At 49.9% G+C, this 10,356-nt stretch overlaps 1 protein-coding gene across 1 annotated transcript; it reads left to right on the top strand.

The window, feature by feature from the left end:
• Positions 1–661: 661 nt before the first annotated feature.
• Positions 662–5,385, top strand: LOC118700685 (olfactory receptor 14J1-like; the record flags this gene model as incomplete). Its single annotated transcript, XM_036405280.1, has 2 exons — positions 662–1,123; positions 5,344–5,385. Coding segments are annotated over 2 exons (504 nt in total), but the record flags the coding sequence as incomplete, so codon positions are not given.
• Between the last annotated feature and the right edge of the window lie 4,971 nt (positions 5,386–10,356).

Genomic DNA, 10,356 nt, shown 5'->3' with positions numbered 1-10,356 from the left:
ATCTCCCCTCACTCTCCACTCATCACTTTGCCTTACAGAACTTGCTCTGTTTTCCAAAAATGTAGCAAAATTGCTGAGCATTTCTGATATTCAAGAATATCACAAGAGACAAGGGGGGAGCTTAAAAAGAAAACCCCAGATCTTGAAAATACTAAACACCATGTCTGTGTGTTACAGAGGAGGGTATATGGGAAATGGCTTTGATTTCAGTTACAGATATCTGCTCCAACTCTTCACTGTCCTTTCTCCAAGAACAGATCCCCGTTTGCAGCCCCAGCAAATGTCCAAGAGCAGCTGCATCAGGCACTTCCTGCTGCTGGCATTGGCAGACACGCGGCAGCTGCAGCTCCTGCACTTCTGCCTCTTGCTGGGCATCTCCCTGGCTGCCCTCCTGGGCAACGGCCTCATCATCAGCGCCGTAGCCTGCGGCCACCACCTGCACACGCCCATGTTCTTCTTCCTGCTCAACCTGGCCCTCGCTGACCTGGGCTCCATCTGCACCACTGTCCCCAAAGCCATGCACAATTCCCTCTGGGACACCAGCAACATCTCCTACGCAGGATGTGCTGCACAGCTCTTTTTCTTTATGTTTTTCATCTCAGCAGAATTTTATCTGCTGACCATCATGTGCTACGACCGCTACATGTCCATCTGCAAACCCCTGCACTACGGGACCCTCCTGGGCAGCAGAGCTTGTGCCCACATGGCAGCAGCTGCCTGGGCCAGTGCCTTTCTCTATTCATTGCTGCAAACGGCCAATACATTTTCCCTGCCTCTGTGCCATGGCAATGCCCTGGGCCAGTTCTTCTGTGAAATCCCACAGATCCTCAAGCTCTCCTGCTCAGACACAAACCTGAGGGAATTTGGGCTTCTTGCTTTTAGTGCTTTTCTTTTTTTAGGTTGTTTTGTGTTCATTGTTTTCTCCTATGTGCAGATCTTCAGGGCTGTGCTGAGGATCCCCTCTGAGCAGGGACGGCACAAAGCCTTTTCCACCTGCCTCCCTCACCTGGCTGTGGTCACCCTGTTCGTCACCACTGGCATATTTGCCTACCTGAAGCCCCCCTCCATGTCCTCCCCATCCCTGGATCTGTCACTGTCAGTTCTGTGCTCGGTGGTGCCTCCAGCCCTGAACCCCCTCATCTACAGCCTGAGGAACCAGGAGCTCAAGGCTGCAGTGTGGAGACTGAGGACTGGATGCTTTCAGAAACATTAAACTGCTGGCCAATTTCTGCAAATCACTTGTAATAAAAGTCATCTTTATAGTTCTTGTTGCTTTGGTTGTGGAGTTTTTTCCTTTTGTTTTAGTTTTTTCATATTGCCCACAAATAAACGTCAATGTTTGTGCCATTTCTCATTGTGTTTCTCTCCACCTCTCCTGTGATCACAGACTCTATCAATGTGCGGCTGTGCTCTCGGTGGCTTTAAGGGAACTAAAGGATCTCCCAGCAGAGTTTTCTGCAGAGATGCCCTTTTGTTGCCTTCTCTGGAGCTGCAGCAGCAATGTCTGTGTGCAGAGCTGGGGCAGATCAGTGCTGGCCCAGCAGCTGTGCCCAGCAGCAGCAGCAGCAGCACTTGGTGTTGCCAGTGCTGCTGCCGTGGCCCTGCCCCGCTGCCCTGGTGGCCCTGGTGTTGCTGCAGGGCCTGAGTGCTCTCGGGGCCGGGCACAGCCCTGGGGGTGGCAGTGCCGGGGCTGCAGCAGGGACAGGCCATGGGCACTGCTGGGGCAGCGCTGACGCCTCAGGCCAGGCCCTGGGGGCTCCAGGCTCCTTGCCCAGGCTCTCTCAAGAACACGGCCAGGCCAATGCTCAGCACAGAAACCCACGTGAGCAGCCCCAGGCTGGCCGTGGGCAGGCTGGGGGCAAACAGCATGGCTGGGGCTCTGCAAGGGCCCTGGGGCAAACGGGAAGGAGCAGCAGAGCAGGGGCTGATCCATCCCCAGTGCGCTGCACAGCCCAGGGCAGCGTCCCAGAGCGTCCTCATGCAGCTGCCAACAACATCCCCCCTCTGCAGCCCTGGCCTCTCCCCCAGCTCACACAGGTGCCCCATCCTTGCAGGCACAGACACGGCAGCACTGCCTCAGCAGCCCCTGTTTGCATTGCACACAGCAGGGGCAGCACCCCCATGCTGTTGCTGTGGGGACATGAACCTGAGGGAGCACAAATGCCATCAGGCCCTGGGGCCAGCAAGGCCAGCGAGACACCAGGGAAACCATTCAGCTTTGTCCTGGCCTCTGCAGGCAGCCAGAAAGTTTGTTCCCATCAGCTGGGAGTTTCCTGTGCCTCTGCAGACGCTGTTGCTCAGAGCCAGGGCTGCCTGGCAGCCACCCCCAAACTGCCCTGACCACTTCCTTGGCTTCACCTTTGCCTTCTTTGCTCAACTGCTACAAATTTCTTCCCATTGCCCAGCCCTGTTCCCTGCCCTGCAAACAGCCCATCCCTGTTTGCCCTTTCCTCTCTGGCCCCACTCCCCATTGCAGTTCCTGACCTGGCCCCATGGAAACGTCCCTTGGGCAGCAGGATCACCCTACAAGTGCTGCAGGAATTGTCTGCAGGCTCCTGCAGTGCCTGGTGCTGCTCCCTTGCCAGAGGCACCCCAGGCCAGGGGGGCACATCTGGGCTGCTGTGTCTGCCTCTGGGGCTCCCTGTTCTGGGCAATGAGGAGGAGCTGCAGAGGCTCTGCAGGACTGACAGGATGGGCTTTGGGGCTGCCAGGAGAAGCTGAGGGACCTGGGCTGCTGGAGCTGCTGAAGAGGAGGCCCAGGGCTCATCCAAGGGTGGTTTCAGAGAATCCCAGATTCAGCAAGCCTAGAAAAGACCCTGGAGATCATCAAGTCCAACCTGTGACCTGACATCGCCTTGTGTCCCCTGAGCCTCCTCTTCTCCAGGATAAACAACCCCAGCTCCGTCAGCCTCTCCTCACAGGACTTGTGTTCCAGACCACTCCCCAGCCTTGTTGCCCTTCTCTGGACACACTCCAGCCCCTCCATGTCATTCCTAAACTGTGGGGCCCAGAACTGGACACAGCACTCGAGGTGCTGCCCAAGCAGTAACCAGCACAGGGGAAGAATCACTGCCCTGCTCCTGCTGGCCACACCATTCCTGATCCATAGGAGTGCCAGGGGTTGGATGAGGGAAATGGTGGGGAGGGAGTAGGGACAAAGTGTTATTGATTGTCACCCATGAAGGGTCTTCTTCTTCATATCTATTCAAACTCAATTAGAAGGTGCTGAGAATTAATATCAACTGAGGATAGCTGATAGCCATCTATATACAGGAAAAGGAAAAAGGACAAACGATTCTCTTGCATTGTTTTTGATATAGTACATTCACTTTGAATAGAGTTCTCAAATCAGTCTAAATACCAGGGAAGAACTGAAATTTTGAATTATTCCCAGGGGCTTTTTTTGTTTGGGCATTTTGAGCAAATGTTTATTAGCCTTTCTCACTGAATTAATGAACTGAAGAGCTCCAGAAAGAATAGGGCTCTGAAGTATTAAAATTCATCAGAAACCTCCAAGTGGCTGAGGATCCAGCCCCATGGGAGCAGCAGTGAACAGAAATGGGCACAGCTTTGTGGCTGCTGTCCCAGCTTTGGCATGGGCCCTGGGCCTGGAGCAGGAGCAGCTCTGGAGGGCCCCAAGGCTGGGGCTCTTGTGCTGCCCTGGGCAGATGGGATGGCAGCAGGGGCTGCAGAGCTCTCAGCACCTCAGGCCGAGGGGAGCAGGGCAGCCAGGGAGCCTCCTTTGGCCTTGGCCAAGCACCTTCCCCCATGGCTGGGGCTGAGTCCTGTGGCAGCTGCAGCTGCTGCTGTGCCCTTGGCAGGGGCTGAGGCCGTGGGGCCAGTGCCCAGAGCAGCCTGGCCTGAGCAGAGCTGTGGGGCCAGAGCCGGCTGGGCTGGGCTGGGCTCAGAGAGGCCCTTGGTGCTGCCCAGAGCTCAGGGCAGCTGGCAGAGCTTGCAGGGAGCTGGGCCGGGCTCTGAGAGCCTGGCCCAGAAACCATCAGTGTCCATCTCAGCCTGGCTGAGCGTGCAGGGGCAGGACTCAGGCCAGGCCTTGTGGGGCAGGGCCAGCGCCTGTGCAAGGCATTGCAAACAGGCAAGTGGCCCATGGAGGAGGCTGCTCTGTGCCCTTGGTGGCAGGGACAGAGCAGGGAGGGGGCCCAGGACATTTGTCAGCGCAACTCTGTGCCCAGCCCTTGTCAGCCCTGGCTGCTCAGCCCAGCTTTGGCATAGGCTGAGTTTGGCTGTGGCCCAGCTCCATCCTCCTGCGGGGCTCAGGGTCTGTTCGCGGCCATGGCCAGCCGTGGTTGCCTCTCTGCTGGCCCAGAGGCCGGCAGAGCCCGGGGCAGGGCTGTCTGTGCAGCCCCACAGGTGCCAGGGGCTCTGCAGGAGCTGGCAGAGGCTGCCCAGCAGGGAGGCCATGGGGCACAGAGCCCCAAGGCTGTGGGCACCACGGCACAGGGGCCGTTCCCAGCCGCAATGCTCCTGGCCTGGGCTGGGCCTGCACAGGGGCTGGGCCACCATGGCTGGGCCAGCACAGGGCCACAAAGGGGCCACGCAGCCGCTGCCGGGGCTGACAGCAAGGCCAGGCACACACAAGCAATTGCTGAGCATGGCCTGTGCTGGCCAGGCCTGACTGGGCCAAAGGCAGAGCTCAGCTGCCCTTGGGGGCTGCAGCAACACTCCGAGCCCAAAGAGCCTCCATGGCTGGACTGGAGACCAAGGCTGCAGGAGGGAAATGCAGGGCTGCTGCGGGATGGGGAGGCCATTGAATTCCAGCACACACCTCAGCTCTCTGATGATCCCAGCACCATGCTGGGCCCTGTTTCAGATTGGAGCAGAGCAGATGTTGATGGGACAGGAGCCCTGCGGGGCTGTCAGGGACCTGCAGCTTGCAAGGTGCTCTGCTCTCCCTCAGGTGCTCTCGGAGAGATCCAATCCCAGCTGGGCACCTCAGAGCACAAGTTGCACTGCGTCTTCATGGGCACAGAACTGACGTTTGCCTGGAAAGGGGCAGAGGTTTTATTACCTGTTAGTTTCATAATACTCAGGCAAATCTTTATTATCTGGGTCCCTTGATTCCTTTTAAGAAATGGCAAAGTTTTCCCACGAGGAATGGGAATTTCCTGGAAGTTTGCTGATGGCAGGAGAAGAAATATTGATCTGCCCCCCTACTCCTGTCACCAATGATCAGTCTATTATTTCCTCTCCCCCTTCCCTCAGGTGTTTCCATCTCTCCTGTTGAAATGGCCATGTCTGACTACATCTCTTCACTAGACCAGCTGGATCCATGTCCTTCCTGCTGCTCTCCGATTTCCCCCTCCGGATGCCCCCTGGTCATTCAAGTGCCTCTCAACTGACTGGTTTCATGCTTTGAACTTCAGCTAGTGGCCAAGTCTTTCAAGTTCAAATAAATATGAATTAAATATCTCATTATGGTTATATCTATCACTAAATTACCTTTTATATGTCTCTGTCTAAAACTGTTCAGAAATCCCTTGGGGATGGGGGACATGTCAGATGCTGCTGGGACATCCCAGAGAGCTGAGGGAAGAGCTGTGATGGTTCTTAAACTGTTCAAATGTTCAACTTGTGTTTGTTAGCAAGAAACCTTTCTGTGCCTCTCAGTGTCACCAGGCCCTGAGCCCAAAGGACACAAACCTGATGAGTTGTGGTTCCCACTGCAGGGGCTGCACTTGGACCTTGGCTCTGCACAGGAGAGCTCTTCATCCCCTTTCTCTCTTTTCCTCCCTCTGGGCACGGAGGGAGCTCCTGACTTCAGCCTGTGACTTGTGTGTGCAAAGAGCAAATCTGGGCAGAATCGGGGCAGGGAGGGTTTGGGGCGAAATTTGGGATCTGTGCTGGGCACAGAAGGTGTTTTCCATTGCTCTGAGACTGTCTGCTGTGCAAAGTGGATTTAATATCCAGCAGAGGAATGACTTCTGCATTTGACGGAGCTGTGCCTACCCTTGGCTTTGCTGGCTGACAAGAAATGAACATCCCTCTGTGTCTCAGGCAGCTCCTTCTCCAAGGAAAGCAGGTGGGAGTTGGAGCCAAGGAGCTGAAAGCTGCAGGTGCAGCCTGGGCTGGAGGGAGCTCAGATTTGCACAAGGCTGCTCTGAGTGCCAGGGCTTGGATGGGGGAAATGGTGGGGTGGGGGTAGGGACAGAGTCTGATTGATTGTCAGCCATGAAGGGTCTTGATTTTCATATCCATTCAAACTGCATGAGGAGGTTCTTGGACTCAGTGTCAATTGGAGATTGTACATATCAATGAATTAACAGGAAAGCAAAACTAAACAGGACTTAAAAAATCTTTTCTCACTGTCTTTTTAAATATCAGGTATTTAGTTTGAATACACTACTGAGATCTACTTAACCACAAACGATTTGAAAATTAAAATCAAATTACTCCAAGAGGCTTGGCTTGTTAAGATGTTCTGAATGTTAATGAGCCCTGGGACACTGAATTCCTGCACTGAAGAGCTGTAGGCTGAACAAGCCTCTGGAGCAGGGAAATTCAGCAGCAGCCTCCAAGTTGCTGAGGATGTCAGCAGCCCCCACTGAGGCCATCCCTGCCCAGAGACCGTGGGGGAATGGGCAGACAAGGAGAGCATCCCTGGGGCTGGGGCAGCACAACTCAGAGGCACCAGCGGCTCCAGCTGGGCAATGGAGTGTGGAATGTGGCTGGGAAAGCCCTGCCTGGGCTGGGCCAAGCAGGACACACAAGCCCTGACCCCCATCCCCCAAACATCTCTCTCAACAAGACATTTAAATGGAATTACAATTGTTTGTGCCCTCTGAGTTAGGTGCACTGGAGAAATACCAGTACAAGAGATTCTAGAAGCTCAAAACAACCAAACAGCCTTCCCTGGGAAGTTCAGAAAATTGGAGAAACTTTGGCAAAAGGTTTATTATTACACTGTAGTGGTTTTGGTTTGTTAATTTCAGATTTTTCTATTCTTGACATTTCTTAATTAATGGATTGATGGGTATGGGGGGTTTTAGTGTCAGTTTAATTATTTATCTATTTATTTTATTGTGAGATTGTATTATGAGAATAGTAAAGTAGGCCTAAAATTTTCAAAGGGTATATAGAAAATTTTATTTAAAATAAATTTATAGAGAAAAAAGGTCCTAAGAATTAAAATAAATTATTTAGAACCCTTTTTTTTTCTTTAAAACTTTTTCTTTTTACTGACAATGTAAAGAAAGTAAACTTAAAATTTCTAGTTAGTTTACTATTTATAGAATTGTCTTTATTTAGTTTACTTAGGGAGAGAAGTTTTTCTTGTTAAGGTTGTGAAGATTTTTTTACAAGAGGAAATTTTTTTTTTTTTGGCTCATATTTTTGTCATGGATAACACCTGTCTGGGGAACTTTGTTCTTGTGAAGTTGTTTTTATTCCTACAACCTTTTTCACAGCTTGTTGATGGACCATGTTGACTTATGAGGTATTGTTTTAAAGATGAGTTATTTAAAGGTATAAGTTTTTATTATTTACTTTAAAATTATTTTTACTCTGGGAATAGAGATCTTCTCTTGGAGATACTGGATTACTTTTTTTTTTCCCTGTTTAAGCATTTTATGAAATTAAAGTTATTTTAACATTTGCTTATTTTAGTATGGAGGTTTTTCTTTGATAACAATTTGAATTTTTAAAAATATTTTTTTGTGTTATAAAGAAAAAGGGTTTTTTCTTTATAGTTTATAAGAGGATTTTAGTTTTAGGAGTAACATATTTTTTATTGTTTTTTATTTAGGATTTAATTTCTTCTTTACTTACTTTGATGGTTTTATATTGGTTTTTTATAGGCTTGTGTTTTGGTTTTTTTCTTTTACTCATGGGAGGATTGAAGTATTGAAAGGGTTAACACCTGACCTGCTGGCATCGTGTGGTGGAAGTTGTGGTTGGGTTGTATAAAATTGGTTTTATGGCTCGTTTTAGGTTTTTTTGTGTTTAAGTTGTAGGGTTATTTTGTATGGTTGTAGGTTGTAGGGGTTTTGTTTTGAGTTGTGTTGCGGGGCAGGGACTTGATGGTAAGATTTTAATGGCTGTGGCTGGCTTTGTTCTGGTTGGGGTTTTGTAGCCTCTTTTGTTTTCCTGTTTGGGAGTTGTTGGGGTTTGGTTTGGTCAGAATGGGGCTGATGGGGGTGGGGCAGCCTGGGGAGGGGGGAAGGGGCTCAGCCCATGGCAGGGTTGCTTGGTTTGGTTTGGGTTGGTTTGGTTTGGTTTGGTTCAGATGGGGGCCAGGGCCAGGGCCCACTGCTTCTTTGTTGACTGGGAAAGAAAGAGGAGGTTGCTGGGTTTTTTCGTCTTTAACATTTGTGTTTCACAGAGGCGTGCTCGCTCCCTTAGTGGTCTAACAGATTGTCAGTGACACAAAGAGTTTGTATTACGTTTTAAAATTCTTCTCATATCAAACTATGACAGACATTCAACCAACAAAAACACTTTTTAAAGCATTGACTTGGCCCATTCAACTTCACAAACTCTAAGCCTGTTCAATTTCATGTTAATCAAAATTTACAGGAGCACAGAAATAGAAGAAGACACAGAAAGAAAGACAAAAAAGATACAGGGAAGCAAACACACAGCTACCAACTCCTGGATTCCAGCACTGTTCAGATGGAAATTCCAAGAGGATCCAGGGCCAAGATGTGTGCTTGCCTTGTGGTCAGCCTTCAATACCCCATGGTCTCCCTGGGCCCTTCCCCCAGGTGGGGCTTGAGCTCATTTGGTCCCTCAGGAGCTGGGCTGGGGCCTGCAGAGGTGGCTGTGGAGCATTGCCTGTGCTGTGCCAGGGACTGGCAGCCACTGCTGGGCTGGGATAGAGGCTCTGGGGGGATTGGGGTTCCAGGGCAGGGCAGGGCTGGGCTTCCAGGGCAGGGCAAGGCTGGACCTGCCCCTTTCTCCCCCGCACACACGAAATGTTTTGAGCCAACAATCTCCTCCAGTCTGTCACAACAGGGAATGTGTGAGGTGAAATCCCAAACTTGGCCATGGGTGCCTGGATGAGAAGGACAGTTCCTTTCCATAGGAAGGAAAGCACAGAGCCCCAGTGTTTGGAAGGCAGGTGAGAGCCTCTCTAGGCCAAGGTCTGTCAGACTTGTCAGGAATGGCAGATTTTGTCTGGGAGCAGTCTTTGCATATAGGGAATTTGGAGGTGACTCTTTGTGTCTGTGTGCACACAGGAGTGCCTGTGCTGGGGAAATGTGGCAGAAATGCTGCTCTCTGAGGGGTTTGAGTGCCTTGGATAGCTGAGTCAGTCAGGACTGTAAGTAAGGTTATATCATAAGGAATAAGTTAAATGCTGTTAAGAGTTTTTTTTGCTAAGTAAAGTTTAATATGTTATAAGCTAAGTTGAATATTGTTTAATATTATTCTACCATTAAATCATTAAGTCATAGGTTGTAAGTTAGGTTAAATACTGTTTGTGGGAATCCATAAAATTAGAGGGTTCTAGGAAAGCTGCAAAAGGCAGGCCTCAGATACAGCAGAATTGTGAACAGTGCTAAAGCAACAGTCATGACATCGGTCAGCAGAAAAATTATTTAAACTGTAGAAAAGGCAAGGGCAAATAGAACAATAGCCTATGTATTAATGCTTGTCTGAATAGCTCTCTAAGTTGCAGAAAGTTTATCTAGCAAGCTATTAGGAAGGTTAAAGCTTAATAATGGTGCTCTGTGCGTTGTCTCTTACAAACAGGTATTGTATTCTAAATAAGCAAGCATTGTTTTAACCAAAGGCATGTGTGCTTATGGTGATTGGATAGAACTACTGTCAATATGCTTTTGCATTGTGTGATTGGTCAAGAAGCTTATAAACTATGTTGTAACATTAAGTTTTCTGGCCTGCTGCCTGGATTGTGAGCTGCTAGCATTTTCCCATTATCATAATCATGTAATGAGACTGACGCTGAAAAAATAAACAGCTCGAGACAATTTTCATATAGCAGCCCCGTCTCGTTCGTGTCTGTAAATAAACCCCTGGCCGGTGTCAAAGTTAAGTGCTGTTCTTTTGCTAAATTGTCAAGTTGAAGGTATCAGTTAAGGTTAAAGTGTAAGTTAAGTCCTGTTAAGTTTGAGCTCTGTTCAGCTTTTGGGCCATATTCCTTTTATCCTTGCCCTCACTGTCCTTGTGTCACACACACGCACAGGGACAGTTCTCGGTTTCTCGTTTGGTTGCCAGGATTTTGTTTGGTTTTGTTGTTGCTTTGTTTCCTTGGTGTGCCTGAAGTGTCCAGTCAGGAGCAGAGTGACTCTTGCCAAGGAACTTTGTGCTGCTGTCCCTTAATATTCAATCTGGTTTTTGCTGCTCCCTTGCTGGGGATTTTTTCAGCGCTCTCAAGGCCTCGTT

Source organism: Molothrus ater, chromosome 34, assembly GCF_012460135.2.
Source record: "Molothrus ater isolate BHLD 08-10-18 breed brown headed cowbird chromosome 34, BPBGC_Mater_1.1, whole genome shotgun sequence".
NCBI lineage: Eukaryota > Metazoa > Chordata > Aves > Passeriformes > Icteridae > Molothrus > Molothrus ater.
This window is presented reverse-complemented; position numbering and strand designations above follow the sequence as displayed.